The sequence below is a fragment of the Nicrophorus vespilloides genome, unplaced genomic scaffold, assembly GCF_001412225.1.
Source record: "Nicrophorus vespilloides isolate i.1.1-1 unplaced genomic scaffold, Nicve_v1.0, whole genome shotgun sequence".
In the NCBI taxonomy this organism is placed as follows: domain Eukaryota; kingdom Metazoa; phylum Arthropoda; class Insecta; order Coleoptera; family Silphidae; genus Nicrophorus; species Nicrophorus vespilloides.
Window position 1 is genome coordinate 106,284 of NW_017098198.1, and position 22,695 is coordinate 128,978.

The window sequence follows — 22,695 nt, forward strand, 5'->3', positions numbered from 1 at the left end:
TTATTTTTATTCTGCTTCAGTTTGTTATTTTATTATGTATTATTGTATGTCGCAAAAATGTTCAAGCCGCCGCGAGTTTGATACACCTGACTTAAAATATAGTCAGTATCATATGATCATTGCAAAATACATAAATTCTCTGTAACAAATATTGTTAATTCTCTTAAAAAAATACATACATACGTATATACATAAAGAATAATAATTAATAATTCAAAAATATTGAAAAAAAAATCAATATTAAATTGTAAAAAAAAAATAAGTAGAAAAGAATTTTATCCAGTTCAACCAATACAATACGGAAATGTTGATGAATTAATAAATTTATTGAATAATGTTTTTCTCAAATATTTAGCAACGAAGACAATGAAAATGAAGATAAAATGTAAAAAGTTCCTGCTGAAAAAAATGTTGAAAACCAAAGATTTAAGTAGTTCCTGATTTAGAAAGAAGTGTTATTTTTAAGCGATGATCAGTGCAAAATAAAATAAATCCATATAGGCACATATTTTAATTAGTGATTTCACTCTGTATGTAAGTTGACTGATTATTTATTTTCTTTACGATGGAAAGTATCTTCATTCTGGCCGTACTAAGTTTACCTCTGAAACCGAAGTTTGATTTAACGAAGTCATTTCGTTAGACGTTAATTGAGGTATGACTGCTTTGTATGGAATATGTAATGAATAATCCTCTTTTACTGGCATTTTATAAAGTTCTACGACTAACATATATTTCATTATACCTAAAAAAATCATTTGTGGACAAATAACTGAAATAAAATGTTTTTATATAATGAATAATAAATTACTTGCCAATTTGACCTAAAATAATGTTTCCCATTCATATTACCAAGCCAGAGTTCAAATTAGGAAATTCCTTGTAAGGAGAGACGAAAAAACGGAGGCTTATCTTTAATTTATATAGGAAGGAAGAAATACGAGGGAAAAGAATATTCGATGAGGAAAGGAGAAGAGAAAAAGCACCCGAAGACAGACAAATCGGAATACAATAAATTTATTGGTTCTTAATCCTTTCGCAGGTCTCTACGTCGTGGGCGCTTCGCGTTTCCTTTCGCCCTCGTGCACGTATGATTTATTTCAGACGGTATTATCCCCTGCGAGGCTTTAATATATTAATTTCGCAGAATTTAAGAGTAGAATAATAATTTATACCTGCCTCATAGGCTTTGGAGAACACTCTAATTTATCGTTATCTTACAGTAAAAATGTTCGTCTTATTTTTATCAGGAAGAAAGTAGAAAATGTTTCCCACGATCACTCACAATCCATATAATTAATACGATTAAAAAGAATAACATTTTATATAAAAATATTATTAAATATATCTTCCAGAATCTTGAATTTCTTAATGAATATAATATAACATTTCGATATTTAATACAAGAACATTTCATATTATCCTTTATAAAATTAAACATTTTCATCGTAACTCAAAGAATAATGACCACTACTCGAAATATATTAATACAACTCTATAGAAGTTGTTATTATATAAAAATAATTTTCTTAATAATAATATACATAATTTGTTGCATTTGTTGTATGTATGGAAATATATATAAAAGCCAATTCAATTTATTGATCTGTAAGAAATAGGTTTTAAATTATCTTGATATAATTACATAATTGTGTGTAAGAAAAAGATGTCTTTTCTTGAAATAGTATTCAATTATAAATGAGTAAGATACAAAATTCCATAACAATAAAATTTAATTATTTATAAAAAAAATGATATTATTATTTAATGAATACAATTCAGTAAAGTGAAGTCATTAATGAAAAGTTTCCAAATTGGATTGGGATATTTTGCGGAGTCGGGAATCGATAGTACGCGCGACTAAGGAATTGCAATATTCCCCAAATACCCACTGCATTTGACATTTAATTTGGCTGTTATATTAATATGAAACCTGGGGGTGGATATGGGAGATTGGGGTTCGTACAAACTCGCCTCAAGACCTATCAATAAGACCTATATATATAACGTGGACGATCTGCGGGACGGCGAAAAATTTCCGATGTAATGAAAGCACCGTCTCTAGAAATAAAACTCGCCTTATTTGCTTAACTCAATTTCTTCTTCGTATATCTAAAGCGCTTTCCATTCTAAAATTTTATACTTTACTTCATAATTTATAAGTGTACAATTTAAGAATTTTATTTGTTCCAAAATAAGTGTCCAATTTCAAATTTAAAACAAATATAAAAACAAATTTAAAAACAAATATAAAAAGGGATATATGACGTGTATTTTCACAACTAAACAATAACATAAAATGGAAATTTGAAAATGAACACTTAATTTACTCATCATCAAAACTGCAATGTGGTATTATCTTGCTGGATTTTGATTTTGTTTGATTAATTTCTCTGTTAATTATTTGCATATAGACTTTTTGCGTATTTTTTGCAATGACGACTATAATAATTAACTTTAAACAAATTCTATTTTGAAAAAATGTCAAATTTCAGAGGGTTACTAGTCACTTTTACCAATTAAAATAAATAACTAAAATCAGGCACTTATTTCGGAAGGGAGTATTATTTAATCAAAATAAATTAAAAATATCTCATTTGCATATATGAGATATGCTTGAGAAGTAACGTAAGTAATTTAATTTAAGCATTAAACAAATAAAATATTTAAATCTGCTTCTCCCGGCACGAATATGATTTATATTGATTGCCCAAGTGTGTACTTCAAAAAGGGGTGTACTAGATTCTCCCTAGATACTCTGATAATGTTCGCCATTATTCATGATTTTCGTGCACAATAAAGTTTTGCCAACAAGAAATCGATAATATTTGAATAAATATAATATCAGAGAATTAAAATTAATTAAATACATATTACGAGAAAATACTGCGGACAATAGCCATTTGTATGTACATTTACATTAAATTGTTATTAATAATTTGTATATTAATAAATAATTAATGAAAAATATGAAGAAAAAAAGATTAACTGTTACTTTGTTTAAAATTACTAATTGAAAATATGTGTAGTTCATTTCTGATTTAGTTAAGGTAATATGTCTTTTGCAAATTATTGATCTTATTTTGAAAACAGTGTTTGATACAAACAGTCCAATGTACAATTAATGAAAATTATCAAGATCGTATTTTTGAAGCGGTAAACCGATTGTTGAAACAAGTCATATTTAATTTAAATAATTGATACCAGGAAATTATAAGTAAAAAGGATATTTATATATGTTGATATTATTATAATTGTTAAGTGGAGAAATGTTTGCTTAAATGAATATATTTTTATTTTGAATAGACAAACACATAGAGTAATATAATAATTTTATAAAATAGAAACTGCAATCTTACGAGGGATCTAATAAAAGTTCGCTAAGTTGGCTGGAAAAAACAAAATAAAAACAATTTTATTTAAAATTTCTATCCTTTTGTAATTTCTCTACATAATTTCCATTTATTTCAATACATTTCCTCAGTCAGTAGAGCCACTTTTCATGATCGTAATGTAAAAAATAGCGACGAAGTTTTCCTGTTTTCAGATTTCCCAACAAAATTTAGAAAACTTGTGGTAAGAAAGTTCCTGTGTACTACTTAGCAGTTACCCTCTGGCCAGTTTCGATTGAGATAGCAGCTACCACTTTTATCCTGGTAGAGTAAATCGACATTATCACTTTTGTTGCTGTTTTTTGTTGTGTTGCTTTAACTGGGATTTGCACCTACTGCGCTCCATACCATGGACTGCTGCTTCCTAAATTTTCAATTGTTTCCAAGAAATATTGGGTAAAACGTGCCTTTTTTGTCATTTAAAAATCGTGGAACACATCAAGAGGATTTCTTCGTGCAGTAAAGGGGATGATGTAATATTTGCGACAAAGCAATGTCATTCAAGCCCAGTTCATCAACTATAATTTCTTGTGTCACTCTTCCATCTTATAAACGATATTTTATATATACAAAATCGTTTCATGAATTAATGGTTGGTTTCTGGACCAGAAGTTTTGCTATAGCACGAAGTCGGACAATGCGAGCTATTGCTGTATTATATTTCATTATTTAATAAATATTTTGTTCAGCTAAAAAATAGGACTAATTTCCGTTGGTACAAATTTTACTTACAAAATATTGGACAACGATTGTAATTAATATTTTATGTAATCACGGCATACAATTTGAGATAATGTTTAGAAGAAAATTATGATACAGATTGTATACAGTTCTGACTACTAAATATCAGTCAAAACCACAAATGTAACAAATTAGCATGCAAAAGTAATTAACAGACCAATATCCGTTTGATCATGTATAATTATCTGCTGTTTTATTAACATTTATTTATTATTTCTCTTTGAAAATTGGATTTACATCAATCCCAGGCAACATTATATATATGCGGTTAAGAGTGAATTAATTTGTTTGTATCATTTCATGTGTAAATTATTTTCAGTATTCGTTTTATTTGATTAATTACATTATTATACACAATTAATTACGTGAATTAAAAAACAACTAAAAAATAATTTTAAATTAATAATGATTTACAGTACACATGAATTATATCTCATAATTTATTGTATTTAAACACTCCTTTTTTTTCAGTTATTAATAATAGTATGTTTATTATATTACAATTTTTCATATTACAACAATTTTGTTTTCTTTTCTGATTGAAGTATTTCTAAGACTTTTCAATCTGTTGTGATTATTATGTTCCTTACATTTAATTAATTCTGTTGATACACAACTACTTTTAAGTTTATTCATGATAATAATGATTTATTTCGACAATTGTACGTTAAATTAATTTTATTTCAAAATGTTTATTATTTATTAGATGAATTTGTCTTTTCTATTACTTAATGAACTCGTAAAAAATGCTAAGCTACATTTCGACAATCTATAAGATGATTAATTCATTAATTTTAGAAGTTTATAAATGCTGGAATACTACAAAATATTTAATTGCTCGTAATTTCTGCTTTCCAAAAGTCGTATCTTTAATACAGAACTAAATTTTTCAAACCAGTTTAGGCACCAATGTTCTGGTGCATTTTTCATTGACTTCTTCACATACATTTTTTCTAGCTTCAACAACATTCTCACCTTTTCGGTAATAAAATAGCAAAATATGCCCTATTTTTTACCTAAAAAAAGAACTGCACAAAATCATTTTTTATAAAAAAAAAACATTTGAGATGTAATTTGTCCGAATATGACAATATGGTTTAAAATGAGGTTAACTAAAAAAAATATATTTCATACCTCGAATATAAATTTCTCAATGAAATCTAAGGTGCTTTGGGGCAGCATTTAATTTTACCTTTTAAATAGAAGTACGCGCTTATATTTAGCTACGTGATTCTATAGAAATGTTGCTCAGTGCAACAAAAGCATTGAAATATTTTGATTTACAATGGAGGTCTAAAGCACAATATGCAGAAAAGCACCGAGCAATACAATATTACAAAAGCGACCGCTCAATTGCAAATGACGCAGTATATCAGCGTCAGGACAAAAATGCGAGCGTAATATCCTTCTTTGGATTTTCGGTGACAAAAAGCTACTGTAACAGCAGTATCACAAATAATGGCAAAAGGTAGAAAAACAAGAACAAAACTATAAAAATAGAGAGAGAGAGAGCAAGAGAGATAAAAAGGATAATGTTAACTGGGATCTATGGAGATATGTATTATGTAGATAAATAATAAACCATTGGTTTCCTTTGAAGTTACGAAGGCACAAAGCGCATAACGCACAAAACTGGCTTTAATTTATATCACTGGGGGCTGTCGAGTGATGAGGATTGATACGCGACCCGCTGAAGAATATTAAATCCGGACATAAATTCCCATCATACTCGTTGCATTATTAATCGGAACATTAACATATATTCCGTAGGTGTTCAAGCGGAACCGCCATCCTGAATAATTATATTATATTAATTTTAATTGCGTCCTCATTCGTCAACGGATAAAACGTTACTTCAGGAAGGATGCACCAAAAAAAGGCATGAAAAACAGAAGAATATATAGATGAAGAAAGAGACAAAGAAGAAAAGAGATGCAAGAAGAAAGGAGAGATAGATTAAAAACTGGGAATTTCATTATTGTTTGGATCCTCCCTGGACCATCCAGAAGCAGCAATCCACCCGAAACACCTCCACCCTGAACACATCTGAAGCGCAGTCGTGCATTAACGCAACCAAAACAAACGTCTTTGTTGTACCAACAAAGGAATCTTCGATACAAGTTCTTGCATTCCCCTGCTTTACGACTTAATTGTTCGTTTATGCACTCCGACGAAATTGGACTCAATTAAGACATGTACATTCGCCCCTCCGTTTCGTAACTAAATTGGTACGCAATATTTAAACCGCCAAATAGCTCATTACTCGAACTAAACTTTACAGCATTCTAGATGTTATTTCCCAACAAAACTTTAATTAAAACACAATTAATAATACAGTATCATAATCCTTTCCTTGACGATTAACAGATTGTTAAATTTTCACTGACTTTAAACTTATAATGAGAAAAAGAATATAATGAAGTTCATGTACCAATTATTTCTTAGTTTTTTACTACTCTTTTTTATTATATCGTTTAGTATTTATTTTTACACTATATTCCTGTGAACATTAAGTAAATCTTATGGCGGTTGACATTTGTTCTTGGTAAACTTTCCAATGGAAGTTTTTACCATTATTTTATTCTTTTTAATTTGTTGGTTGGCTGTCGTCTTATAGGTTAACTTCAGTAGTATATTGATGCTCTGCGATATACATTTTCGTTCGTATACCAATTGTTTAACATATTTGTAGAATATATAGATTTATATTTTAAGAATTTTAAAAATGCATCAAGACAATTTTCACTTTATATATCTAAATGACGTTTTTCACGGAAAATTCAGGGATCGTTTAAAATGGACTAGTTGCACTTTCATTTAATTGACATAATTTCAACGTCGTCGTCTTCCGTTCTATTTAAAATGCAGACGACGTTGATATTTAGGTCAAACGCTGATGGTTTCGCTGCAGTAATTTAATTGTCAATTAGCTAAGCCATCGTTAAACTAAGATTAATATTATTTATTGCCAAGATCTAATTCCACTTCTGATTGGTCACGCTGAGCTCGAGGTTACAGTATGTTATCCGCCAATAAAATCACTCTCCGCTTTCAACTAAAAGCTATGTTTCACAGATTGTTTGGAATTTATTTCACATAAGTTTAAATTATATATTTTATATTTGCTTGTGCATTATTACAATACAAACAAAAACATTACATATTATGTAGCCAAAATTGTATTTACAAAATTTAAGAAACAAAGGAATCCATAGACAACAACGTAAAAAATAAGTGTTGATGATGATGGAAATAATATGTCTTGTTGCAATACGAGTTACAAGAGGAAAAACTGTAGGTTTATAGAAATTGAAGCCATATCTAACAAATTTGGCTTAAAATACCAAAATATCTCACGACTCATTGTACCTTATTTATATGAGGAAATTTATAGGAATTTCCCACTCCTGTTAACATAATTGATTCCATACACGTTTGTAATGTTATAAAAATGTTATCAATAGTATTTCTCTCTAATTTATTAAATGCATCGTGAACACATTCAAACAATTCATCAATTGTGTTTGTCGATGCTTAATGTTGTAGTTATTATATAGAGTTGACCAAAACAAATCGAGAACGTTTAAATTGAATATTCCAATCATCAGTAGAACCGTGTTCTAATTTTTCTTTCTTCTTCATATACTGTAATAACTATTGCAAGTTATTGCGTTGTTCATTAGTCAATTGCTTTGATTTAGCATCTCTTCTTTATAAATTCACGTTATTTGAGTATTTTTTTTAATTTGAAATTACAGAGGTGACAATTAAATTTTCTTAAAAAAACTTGGTCTTCAAATTTCTACTTAACTCAAAAGCAATGATCATCAAATACGTTATGTTATTTAGCTATTAATGTAAACAATACAAATATAATGAGTATTGCCAATTGCTTTCGAAACTCTAGATAATCTAAGATTTTCTTTCAAATGTACATCATATTTTCGGACAGAATGAGTAATATTTATTTTCATCGTATGGTGGATGCGCCAAGTGTTTGTTCTTAAGCATTTGAGCTATGAACCTATAGAACCTGTTTTTGTGCGATTTTTTAATATATATGTATTCTTACGGCGTTTGCAACATTTTAATGTTTTCTATCAGTGTGCATATACAAAGCCTGTTAGTCGATTTTGAACCAATTCAACACAAGAAGATGCGCGTTTTGGATTAACACGAGTAGCAATGAATTATGTATGTGCATTTTGAAAATTTCTCCATATGTACAATGAGAAATTAAATGTTTTTAAAATGTTTCTATGTGTAGTTTAATTATTTATTTTGTTTGGATGCACTTTCTCATGTATTTGGTAAATATTTGACGTATTTTCTAAGTGCGCATATTTCTATCCACCGCTTAAAAAAGTTTATCTAATGTATTGTACAAAGTTATTTGTTATATGTAATAATTTATTTATGGGGTCTCTATCTACCGCACAAACAGGTTTTAACGAACACCTCGCATAACGAGTATTTCGCTTAACGAAATAAATTGTATGAAAATGACTCGCAAAATGGAACGCATTATCGTATATTACATTAGATTATATGGGAAAAATTGTTTCACTATACGAATAAAAATTCGGAAATTTTGGAACGAATTATACTCGTTAAGCGAAGTTCCACTGTATACATTTCAAACTCTTTGAAAGTAATTATAATGAAAATAAACCAGAATTTAACATACATTTTCAGAAACAAATTAATGGAAAATTCTAATACAAAAAAGAAAAAAAAAACATAATTATATTTCACTAAAAAAGAAGAGAAAATAATAAATATATCTATCGACCTTGGTCATTCTGCCCATTATGGAAATATATGTTCTAAATAAATCAAATATATCATAAAGCCGGGCGTTAAATCCTGCGGGAATGACTCTAGAATTAGACATCGTAAAATGACCATTATATTTTAATTATTCTATGAGGTTTTTAAATAATACATTTTATGAATTACTTATTATAAATATATTAATATGTCTTGGCTCTAATGATTTATCATCTCCGAAGTAAATATATTATTACATATTAATTGCTGCTGCATTTTATTCTCATAAATATGTAAGATATAAATAGGACACCGTGGGATCGTAGAGCAATATAAAATATGGAAATATTAATAAAACATAAATTTTAATTGAAAAACATAATCTACAAATTATTCATTACAAATACAGGCGTTGGTTGTTCAAATATATAAAAATTAGAATTTAGAAATGTTAATATAGAAGCGGTGGGCAAATGCGGCTATTTGTTGAGTAAAGTGCAAATCTTATTGAACATTAAAAACTAAGTGACATGGTGTGGCTTTTTAATATATGAAAATATAATATAGTGGAACTTCGCTAACGAGTGACGAGGAGAAGATATTAAGAGTTGTAAACAAGTCTATCGTGATTAGAGGTTTGACTATATATAGACCATATTTTTCTAATCTGTACATTGATCATAAATTGTATAATGATAAATGACACAAGCAGTCGTCGAGGTGAACGGAAGACGAGGTGAACCATAAATTTATAATATAAAAATTGATTGATGAATAGAAACGAAGAGTAGTTCAAAAACGCTTGAAAATCAGAATAATCTGTACAATGAAGAATTTTTGTATCAGAAATCTTATAATATAAGAAACAAATCAAAATCAGGACATAAGCAGTCGTCGATACGTGAAAATAAAAGAAAATATTCCATATTTTCAAATAAATATATAGAATTGGTATTCGACTGCAGTAAATTGATATATAAATAATATAAATGACCACAGACTGAAGCAGTATTAGGGATAGTCGATGACAGTGTAGGAAAAAGAGCACAAATGAATCCTTTAATTAATCTTTCGTTAATTTAAATATGTATGCCGATGATTGGTGATATACGAAGTGGATGCGTCGAAAACATCTCATGCATTTTCAATTCGGGTCTCTGCTAGAGCATCAGGGCATCATGATTGGTGCCAGTCGGAGGACACGGAAAAAGCCCGTAGTGATCCGGTTCCGGTCGCGAAAGGGTAATTTGCACGCGTTGACCGATTTTCATTAAATATTGAATGTCCGATGTGGAACAACAAAAGAGAAATCCCTTTTCGAAAATCCGATCATGCAGCCTCATCCCTTGCTCCTACATCGACGACGAAAACCCAACCCTTCGCTCTCTCGCATAGACAATTTTCTTTTATTTATGAAACGCCCCGCCGATAATCCCAGAGGCCCCAACAATAGTTTAATCCTCGACGTGCAGCTACCGAGAGAACACACGAAAAATACGAATTGAATTTAAGCGCAAACTTTTATTCAACGTAGAGGGGATCATTACATTATACGAAATTGCACCGAAAACGGTATTCATCGCGCTACAAACCCCCACCCCATCGGTCCTCTTCAACCCCTTCGCATGCATATCTTTCGCTTTTATGTTAGCACATTGACAATTCGCTTGAAAGCTAACCACACTCGGCGTATTTCTGTTTGTTTTATCAGACGACTTACATTTAGTTCTAAATTATTTATGAACTCATTACATTTATTTCACTACGAATGTTCAGAAACATTATTTATATTTAAAAATTTAAACTAATAAGTAAAACGTCTTAATACCATAATACATAAACTAATATTCTATCAAATATTGCAACTAAAGCCTGGTTTAACTTATTGACGCATAGTGTTATATTACAATTGCTGCATGATGGGACTTTGAGACACCAGGCATAAATATGAAGCGGGTCCCCCCAATACAGGAGTGATTTTCAATCATTTGTGAGCAATAAAGGAATCAATTCAACTACTGACATTCAACTACTGAACTGTTCAAAGAAAATGTAAGGACGGATTTAATTGACCATTACTTATATATAGTGGAACCTCGCTTAACGAGAATAACAAAATTTAACATAAGTGACTCGAGCGACGTTTCGCATAAGGAGTGATGAGGAGATAGATGTCAGATCTATCATAATGACATAAATGTATTTTTTTAAATATATTTAACCATCTTCGATTTTTTTGTCATCTTCGCATATGCAAATATAATTTGTGTTTGATTTTTTGCAAAACAAAAAAGTATTGTGTATAACCATTATTATAGTATATAAGCAAACTATGTACGCTTTTATAAATAAACACATATAAAAAATATAAAGAGACCATCACAAAGACCCCGGATCGATACAATTCCACTGTATATTACAGTCGAAAAATTTGACAAATTATAACTTAAATCGTCTCAGCAATGAATCGATTTTTTTATTTGTTTTTTCGTAGCATATGTACAAATTCTTACATAATTTAGAAACAATTTGACAAAAATCTCAAAAGGAAATTTGCGCAAGGATCTACGGTGGAAACATTAATTAACAAGAATGTGTCTACTACACAAAACAAAGCTATACAAAACCATTTTTATCGTCAGAGATTAGTAAAATGAAATTCAAACACTTACCACACTATATACACGAAGAAGTTGTGCATTGTATAATACTAAAAATAAACGATTTTTCACCGAAACACTTAAATTTTCTTCCAGTAATAATCGCCATATAAACTGTAAACAAGTATTACCCTAAATGTTAATGTTAGTGTACTTTCTGATCGAATGAAATGCACCAGTCTATCAAATTATGAGGCAGTTATTATAAAATAATAAATATATTATTATACACAAATTGTCACAAACTATAAATTGTATAACTTGTAACAGCTGCATTTTCGCCATATGAAAATATATTAACCTTTGTTTTATGTGATGTATTTTCACAAGCATATTAACGTCTGTTCAAAATAAAATCACATACATATTATTGATTAACAATATTAATATTATATAAGAATATATTTGTTACATTCTTTTAACCGTAAAACAATTAAACTATAATTTAATTATTTTATAACTAAAATTGTGAACTTATACTTTCTGAATCATATAAATAGGGTTTCATTACTTACATAACACCGAGTTTATATAACATTTTTTAATATTATTTTCATTTAGAACAATACATACATATATTGGAGATATATTCGAAGAAAGATAAATATAATTTGCAGAATATATTTAGATATGAATTAAAAAAAAGTTTATCAATGAATTGTTTTATTTATTAGAACATAACAATGTTGGTAATTAGTATTGTTACAATGTTCCACAAAATATATTATAATAATTATACAATAATTACAGATAAAAATAAGGCAGGCTGCGGTCAATAACCCTTTTTTTTTTTTTTTTATATTTTTATTTAACCTTATTTGTTATAATTTTATTCAAAACTTGCAAACACATTTTTAGTAGACATAATTACTATACATTATTCACGAAAATATTTATTTATATCAAAATTCGACAAAAATAAATAGTAAAAACTCTATTATTTTTTATCCCAAATTAATTGCAGTATATTTTTCACGGAAGCTGTTTGCAAATTGTCAAACGGGTTTCGAAATATGTGATGCATTTCAATCCCGTACGTTATTTTCATCCAAATATTCAACGAATATTATTTTTACTACATTCAAATGCAACAAAAAAAAATCTTGACATATATAACACATTAATTTTTATAAAACTTTTGTATAAAAAGTTTTATTTTTTTTTAGCATTATTTTTTAGCATAATTATTATTTATTGTATTTATATAACTATTTACAATTAATGTTTTACTTGCCACATATTGGAAAATGTTTATTTGAAATCCGGTAGTTTAATTTTAGAATTATTCCATAAATAAAGAACAAATTGTTTATTATAAAGAAGGAGAAAGTTATAGTAAATTGCGTAGAAGTTTTACCAATATGTAAAAAAAAAAACATGAGCAGTATATAATTGCAGAGGCAACAGCAGCAGTCATTTGGGCGAATGGTCATAGCAGAGGTAAAATAGAAAATATAAAGTGAATCGTAGAATTGGTATTCAGAGTGAAACAATCATTTACTACTACAAAGCCACCCGTCGTACTCCACAGTACGAATTGGATTCGCTGCAGTGCAAAGACAAAGCCCGGGACCAAATGGCCACCCTCCCAATCTCTTGCACTTGCTATTTCAACATACATTGCACGACATAATGAAATTTGCATACTTTTCCCCAACAATATTCTTACCTATTTATCTTATCATTTAATTAAATTTGTTGATTTTATTCTTTGTCATATAAAAGACATTTCAATGACGGATTTTTATGTAACATCAAATCAATCGATATTGAGATTTCAAATCTCATTTCATTTCAAATAACATTGAGTTAGTATAAAAAATGTGCTCATCACATTCAACGGATCAAATTACAAAATATATCAATATTTCGAAAGTAACAATATGAAATTTTATTCATCCAAACACCTTTATTATGGACTAACACAGAAAACCATTGCCGAATACTGAAGCGTTTCAAGCCACAAGACCTACCAAATCGTTTTTAGAATAAACAGTTCGTGAGTGCGTGTGCCTTCAATGTGAACACGTTAAGGTTGGTTACTTGACGTCTTTTATATTTTTTATTTTAATTATCACCATACCAATTTATTATTTTATGTAAAATAGATGGCTGAAAAATGATTTTTTTTTGTATATATATATAAAAAAATGATAGATACATCCGACATATTTATTTTCAAATAGTCCTATACAAATTAAAATGTACAAATTATGTATTTCTTTAATTTTCAATACAAATATTTTTATAACATAATTATTATACTTCAACTGTATGATTATGATAATACAGTATTATGAGATTTGAAATTATTTTTTCCATCACAACCTTTTTCAATATAAATTTCCTTAAAATGATAAATGGAATTTTTTTACATTATTTAATTTTCTACAAAAAAAAATTGATTACATTTAAATATCTTACTCACTTTTGTGACTTTAATCTGTTTGAATGATAGTAATATAAATCAAAGGGAGTAACTCACATTTGACAAGTTTCATAAAATATAAATAATCTATTATTATACATGAATAAATAGTAACGTTAAATGTTTTTGCAATTTTGGGAGATAAAACTCCATGAATATTAAAGGGAACATAAAAGGATAAGAAGAGGGAATCAAGGATGCACCCTTACAGACTAAATTGCGTCCATTTAGATCCGATGAAGAGACTTCGTTAATTTTACGAAAGTTCTGAAAATTTATTGCGTTGCAACTAAATGTCTTCCATGTCTGTAGAAGAAGAAGATAAATAAATAAAAAGATACGAGTGCTCATGTTTTGTTTACAGCGGGTAGTGCGAGCAGCATCTTTGGTTTGCTTTGGTTTCCTCCGGTCGTATTAAAATTCATAAAACGGACTGGAGCAAAAGTTGCACGGCTGGAACAAGAAATGCGGTAATATTTTAATGCGGCTTTTCCTTTTAAAAAGCGTCGAGGAAAGAAGAAATTCTATTTAAATGCGGCGCCGACTAATCACATCAATTGTTCGTCGCGCTCGAGAGGAGATTACAAATTATTTACATATTTCGCACGCGCGCTTTCCCGAAATGAGGGGAAATGCATTTCCCTCTTCTCAGCTCTCCCCAGTTTCCGACCGACGGCGCACTTAAAATTTAATTGGTCTGTTTCAGGTGCTGATGGATTAAAATCTCTCATCATAAGAGTCCCGCAAGTTGTAAAAAGCGGCGACACAGTTACACTTTCTTGCAATTATGATTTAGAAGAGGTCGCTCTGTACACCATTAAATGGTACAGGAACGACGTCGAGTTCTACAGATTTGTTCCGAAGGAGTCGCCGCCATCTCGAGCTTTCACCATGCCTCACATTCATGTTGACGTAAGTAATTATATAATTATTGCATTATTGTATGTGTTATAATTAAAACTAATTTTATTCAATTATTATAAGACTATGTAAATTTTTTGTTCCAAAATTACACTAATAAATATTAATTTTCTTTGGTGCTGGTAATTAGATAAGCTACGCTATTGCTCTATAGTTTTTTTTTATCTGAAAATTAAACTATTAGATATGTTTACTTATAAATACATTATAATAGTAGTTATTTAATAGGTATTAAAAAAATGTCATGCAGATTCTTATGGTTTTCAGAAATATACTTTGATTATCGCTAGATTCAGTTTTGGAACTACAAAGAAGTCGGCCCAAACAAAAACATATTTAGGGTACTAAAATTTTAAAATGTATCCTGTAGTCACTGAACTCCTCATGTCTAGGGCCCACGACACTCTCAATGTAAGCTACCAAATTGTCAGAACATTGATTTGGGCTACGTTATTCAAATTTGCGCAGGCCTTATTTTTATGAAGCCATAGAACGTTAATTTAAAAAAATCTATAGCAAGATTTCTCGTGAATTTAAAATCTAGAAGAAAGAAGTTTAAATTTGAAATACATTTTATTTTTTATAATTTTCATAATAAAAATGTTAATATTAATATTTTTCGGGGGAGACCAAAATTTGAATTACGACCACTGACTAAACTAATATCTTATTATATTTTATGTGCAATTTTGACGCATTATCAATTTTATAAACACAGATTACATAACAAATGAGGTACTGACCTATTTTTTTCATTATAATACTAATAAAATGAAAGGTTCTAAATACGAGCTGGAAATGTTAAATTTGAATTTGGTTGCTTCAATTAGTTATTACTATTACTAAAGAAAACATATCTTAAAAAAATATATGTGGATTAATTATTTATTATATTTACTTGTTATATTAAATAAATTATTTTTAGTTTATATCATAATTGTTTTATGGGTTGTTTCTTTCAAATATTTGGTAAAGAAATAAAGAAAAAGTTATAGCCAATGATCAAAAATAATTTGAACAAATTAAAGTTATAAAAAAATCTTACGTAAGTATCGAGATGGACTTGTTGGCCACCGCAGCGCGGCGTCTTGGCGTGCCCATTAAAAGTTATTGACTTGGAAATATGCTGCAAATGTGATTACGATAGCAACGAAGGCCATAATTTCCTCATGAGTAATAAGGATTCTTTCCGTTTCCGCTCTTGTACGGTTCGCGCAGCATAAAAATAAATTTTCCTTAAAGTTCGCAAATGTATGCAGACATGTTGATACAAGTTCTTGGCGAATGAAAAGTGTGTTGAATTAAATTTCTATTATAGATAGAGAAGCGATCGCGATATTTTTCAGTTGAAGCGGTGCGTGGATAATTCATAATAGAATTGTGAATAATGCATGAGGCGCGATAAAGTGTTTGTAATCTTTTCCTTTTCCAATGCAGATTGCCAAATCCGGACCCACCGAAGTCACTTTACGTGGGGTGCGAAAGGAACTCTCGGGCGACTACAAGTGTGAGGTCTCCGCCGATGCGCCCCTATTCCACACTGAAATTAAAATGGCTCATATGACCATTATTGGTATGATTGCTACCAGTTACAAACTCTACTCTACCTTGTGTTGTTTTGTTTGTCTTTGCAGAAGTCCCCAGTGGTTCACCCTCGTTGGAAATCGAGCCCAAAAAGGTGGAGGTCGGTAAGAGGATCGTGGCGATGTGCTCGACGACCGGTTCCACCCCTGCGGCCAACATAACGTGGTATATTAATGACGAATTGGTGAGTGAGCAACTTTGTGCATACATTTTTAAAGGATTTCCCCACGAAAGTATTCCTGAATGCGACGACGAAGATGACGAAAAAAAATATTTAAAAAAGAACATGCACGGCACGGGGACCGGAAATAAATTGTGGCCGAAACTTTGCTTACTAGCAAAACCCCATCCCTTACATTCCCGGTATTATTATTATTACGATTCCCATTAAAAGTTTCCCTCGGTTGTAACGAAAATCCGCCATGCATAATAATCACACCAATTCCATAATCACATTTTATTCCTCCTTCGCGCCTCGCCGCCCTTCTAGCCAAAATCTCTAACATAGCCCATAGCAAAACTCGCACCCCAATCCTGTTGTTTGCCCAATTTGACGATACTCCGCTGCTATGTCTCCGACTCAATTAAAAATATTTACGAAGTGTATAGCGCTAAATGATCTCTGTATCAGACAAAACTACGTAGTTGTTGTGAGTATAAAATTCAATTTAAATAAGTAATTCCCTCTGTCCGAAAATATGGTATACATTTGAAAGAAAATATTAGATTATCTAGAGCTGTGGTTCCCAAACTTGTTTGGCCTACCGCCCCCTTAAAATTATTCATTTTTATGACATTATAAACGTGTATGAAATCAATTACATTAACAGGAGGAGCACTTTGAAATCACCATAAACATCAATACTTTAAATAAATAATTGTCATTAATTATTTATATAATTTGAACATTTTCAGATAGATCTAAACATTTTTCAGATACCTCTAAACAATATAATTTTAGTAAGATTGTTGTATATGAAGAAATGGAGCCTTCTTCATATACAACAATTGTAAAAATAAAATATAGGCATATCATTTTGTTTTGTATTTAGATTAACTAAAAATAATTTAAGTAACATTAAATCGTTCTTGATTATCACTGAAGCATTGATACATTTAATCCTTAAAGTCTTTGTGATACACAAGTAAAAAATATTGTGTATTTATTGAAATATACCAATGTAAATATTGTAAACTTTGCAATATTTTCTTTGCAAAGCTTTAGTAAACATATATTCGCTTATACATTTGTGTAATATGCTTATAAAAAATATTTTGTAAATTCACATTGTATATAATAGAATACATACACAAACCAATAAGATCACTTTTTTATATACAGGGACGATACGGTCAGAATACATTTAAAAAATTAACGGGACTAGTGCGATTTTATGGGCTAAAATGATTATTGCAATTATTTCTATGAAACTTTAACAAAAGTTAATGTTACTAAACTATATAAATCGAACTCAAAAAATATATTTTCAGTTATGTTATGAAATTGTTGTTTTAATGATGATTAGAGTAAACACCAAAACAAACTTCAAAAACATGAAATTAAACAACTAAATTCTACATTCACAAGGACTAAATCAACTAAACTTCATACAATTGAGTTATATATATATAAAATCGCAAACTTAGTGGATTTGCGTTTATTGCGACTATAAAACAATGTATACTATTATAGTCATATATCAAATCTGGCTTTCCAGTTTTTACTTTGTAATGTCTCAAAGAACTCAAGCTCGCAAAAAGCCACAAAAAAACAATAACATAACATAACCTGTAACATCAATTTCACATTAATAAAGAACTTTAAAACAAAAACAAACAAGTTTTTACTTTTGAGAAGATACGCGCATTGTTTTTGTTTCAACTATAATAGATCCTCTATAAAATATCTTCAATAATTTTCCAATTATATCTCTATATTTAATTGATTTTTGTACTGCATCAAAACATTTGCTTGAAAATACAAGAGTACAAAATATATTTCTTATGTATCAAAATGCTCTGCTTCTTTGACTTAGTATTTTTTTGGAATTGTTAACAAATTTTAACTCAATAAGAAAGGGCTATTTTATCAAAATTATTATTTATTATCGTTGGATTACTATAAATAGTATTATTACTATAAGCTTCGTGTATTTTTCTCTTTAAATATGATAAATATAAAAAAAAATATTTCATGGAAATTTTGATAATATTTATATAACATTGATGCCTTTCTACACTTAGACTTATACATTAGAGATATATATAACAACACCAGAAATTCTGATAATTTTTTTTAAATATGTCCGAAATTAACAAGCAAGAAAACACGAAGTAAAACAACATTATTAGATAAAACAGTAAGTAGTGCTTGTGGAATATAAATGGTTCGATACCTTTTTCATGTACGAAGTGATTGCATTTTCTCATCTCATTCAAGAACATAGACTATCTTGTTTATTTAAGATGCCGCTTTTATGTCTGTCATATTTCCCATCTAATGCCTCCCACGTCATTTGTCTTCAACTTTGTATAAAACCATCTTTTGATCAATAACACAAAAACATGTAGTCTTCTCCGAAATTTGAATGCAAACATTGTAAAATATATTCTGTTTTAGATAGTAGTTTAGTAGTATTCTGTAGTAGGTTTAAAATCAATGTTGTTTTAACAGTTAAAATGCACGCATCAAACTCATTGCGTCCAATATAAATGCATTGCATTGTATGTTTGATATCTGTATTATTCTATTATTATCACTATCCAATTTGATGTACCCGTTGACTATTATTTTGTAGCTTTTTAAATGATAATAATATTTATTATAATATTTTTTATAAAAAAAAAACTACATGAACAAAAGGCAATTAAACAAAGAGCGCTTTATGCCCTACCTTTTTCATTACGGTATTTTCCTTTTTATGTTCATCAAATATCTATAACTTCAAATGATGCATCCGACATATACATGTTTCATAGAAAATAATTTATGTTATTAAAAATGAATGAAGGAAGGCAATTTAAAACGCTGTTATTTTTAGAATGCGTAGAATTAATAATCTTTCTACCAGTGCATTCAATATTTTCTTTGCCTTCACTCGGCTAAGGCAAACATTTCCCCTATCAAATCCGGATTGAATTGATTTCGAAATATCGATCCCTGTTTTCACTTAGACGTAATCCAAAGTGAAATATGTCCATCTCCGATTTGTGTTTATGTTCTTCGATATTTTTTCAACGGATTAAAACTGAGTATGTTTGTTTCATTTTCCTTTTTGCAGGTGACCCCGCACAATGATGATGTAAAAATATTTCCCACAAGGCACGAACCGGAGATTGATGATGCAGATCTTCAAACGTCCAAGTCCCGCATCGAAATCATTGCAAATAAGTCTTACTTTATTACGGGACCGATGATCCTTAAATGCGAAGCGACAATCTACTCTGCTTGGAACAGATACACTGATGGCTTTATCAGGGATGAAACACCGTTGCTGGCACCGGTCCTCCTCTCCACATCATCGCAGACCCACGACGACGACAATTTTGGTAATGATCCCGAATATCATTATAGGCGTTTAACAATTCGGTCGATACTCTCAGCCTGTCGAATGTGTGTAATGCAGAGTTCGTTCTCTTCAACTGTGTGTATCTCGTGTATGTGTGAGTGCGTGTTTGTGCGATTGCGAGTGAGAGAATGGAGAGCTGATTTGGGTGTTTGGTTTTGCAGCCCGGCTTGTTTTGTGTGTTTCGATTAATTGTGGTTATTGTTTTTGCAGATATTTTCGGGCACAACGGATCTCCAGTGCGGTTGGACCGGATGGTTTTGAACGTTCTGATTGCGCTGCAGCTCCTCTTGTTTAGGTAATGATCATGCCGCGGGACTCGAACGAATTATTTGTGCCTAAATAACTAAGCGATGAAATACAGATTGAAACAAACCAAACTATATAAAAAAAAACACGCACACATATAAGAAATAGACAATTCGAGAAACTGATGACATGCGTATATCTGATTTTACCACAACACATGTAAATTTTCAGTTTCCACTACTCATCTAATTACATATACATACATATGCTACCAATGGCTTTTGTGTGCAGAGATTGGGTTCGACATTATTCTGGAAATTTATTTCACTCTTTGTTGTTGCTGCATATGTTGCAGAACGGTTGGGTCGATTTAGTTAAGTGATCAGCAGGTTGGTGAATGTAACGAAAGGGAAAAGGTTCCATCGCCGTTCGGTTCTCTCCTCATTGGTCCACTTCTCTGTCCCTTTTTGAGGACAATACGCTCGGAAGCGTTCACAAAACAAAACGATTTGTATGGACTGTCATGCGTTTGACACGCTTCGCTTTAAATTCCCTTGTTATTAAACGATGTCATTTATAATATTCCCCGACAATAAAGCCGGGCGCAGGAGGCAAGAGAAAGAAGAAAGAGGGCGCGCGAGGGGTGCGCGAGAGACGAACAACAACAAAAAAAGAGAAGAAAATGTGTTTGTGTGTGACCGTCGTCTATATATAGATGTAAAGATGTATGTATCTGTGTGTGTATTATCGAAACAAAGAAAGGAATCACGGACGAAGAAAAATGCTTTGTATCGGAGAACCATCGTGTCAATTCTGCAAATACAATTGAAAATCATAAACAGAGCACCACCATCACCGATACCATTGCCCACCAGATACATGTATTTACTTCTGACCGCTCGTTTATTTGTACTTTTCGCTTTAATTTACAAAAATTGATTGCTTTGCTGTTAATTAAATTTGCTTTATTAATTCAGCGCATTTGCAGCCGACACGCGGCGAAACCAATATTTAATCGAAACGTGGCTCGATACATCATTTTTCATGTTGCGAATATAATTCACAATGTTTTTTAATAGTTAAACCGCTGCTGTTGTTAGTACGCAAATGCAAGATAAATCTTTCAGCAGTATTTGTTTGGAAATCGAAGAAATTTATTTTTTTCATATCCGAATAAACACAAAGGAATTATGCGAGCAGAGGAAAGGATTGATCCGATTTTAATGTTTTGTTAGCAAATTTATTTAAAACAAAAATGTATAATAATTATTGAGTTAATTTAATGCGTAAACGATAGTTTGTTATTTTAATTTGGTGGAAGAGAAGATAATTTTAATTAAGAACAAACATATTTGTTTATAAACATGGTTGTAATAAAATTTATAAGCTGGGCTTAATCTGTAAATGTTCTATTTGATTTATTTTTATATGTCTAAAATATGACAATTTGTTACCAATTTGCAACGTATCGGCCTAATTAACATTCAATATTAATATTATGTATCACACAGCTGCATTTGGCCCAACTCAAAACAAACGTTGGTAATATTTTCCCAGTTATAATTCATATTAGTTTCATATTAATTTGCTCGAAAATTTCTTTATAAAACTGCAATTATTTATAAAGTAAATGCTTACGGGCGGTATAATACAGTTTATTGACACTTCGTATTCGTAATACGAACTATACGGTTTATAAATCTCTGCGCACAAAAACATTATTTTAAAATCAATTATAAATGGCAATAATTCAAAATATATATGTTATTAACATAATCTAATTTTAAATACAACCTAATGATAATGAAGAACCTTTGTAAAGCAAAGCGACGTTTTTATTTTCTGAATGTGTATTGTTTATTGTAAATAGCAATTCGGTAGAAGGAATTATTGATGTTGGAATCTATATATTTTCCATCTGAATGTTAAAAAGAAACTGTTTTCCAATTACTTTTCAATCGTAAACTTAAACAAATAATAAAAAAAACATGTATAGAGGACGCTTAATGATTGTAAAGAGATTAACAAAAAAAACATAACATGAAAATAAAACAATATGTGATTTTAGATTATAAACATAAAAAAATAATGAAGTAATATTATTGATTTTAACTGATTATATAATATTTAATAATTGTTTCATTGAACAATAAAGTGAATGGTATGTAATGGAATCTGGTTTTATTTATTTATGATATTTTAATTGAAATGGACGCAATCAGGTAAGTAATTATTTTAATAATTTCGTTCGCAATTATTATTATTTATTTAATTTATATTATAATAATATTTTTTGCAATTATAATTAAAAATTTTGCACGTAAAAAAATTCAATTTACAGTGGTGCCTCACACAACGAACTTAATTCGTTCCAGGAGCAAGTT

The 22,695-nt window shown here is 29.8% G+C and overlaps 1 protein-coding gene across 3 annotated transcripts in view; it reads left to right on the plus strand.

The window, feature by feature from the left end:
* LOC108561891 overlaps nucleotides 1-22,051 on the plus strand; it is a 51,938-nt gene extending 29,887 nt beyond the window's left edge. For all 3 annotated transcript variants that reach the window (XM_017920007.1, XM_017920009.1, XM_017920008.1), the window contains exons 3-7: nucleotides 14,698-14,903; nucleotides 16,350-16,485; nucleotides 16,547-16,680; nucleotides 19,778-20,045; nucleotides 20,276-22,051. In XM_017920007.1, the coding sequence (XP_017775496.1) occupies nucleotides 14,698-14,903; nucleotides 16,350-16,485; nucleotides 16,547-16,680; nucleotides 19,778-20,045; nucleotides 20,276-20,364 (833 nt within the window). In that variant the 3' untranslated portion in view covers nucleotides 20,365-22,051. The remainder of the gene's footprint in view (nucleotides 1-14,697; nucleotides 14,904-16,349; nucleotides 16,486-16,546; nucleotides 16,681-19,777; nucleotides 20,046-20,275) is intronic.
* The last annotated feature ends 644 nt before the right edge of the window (nucleotides 22,052-22,695 follow it).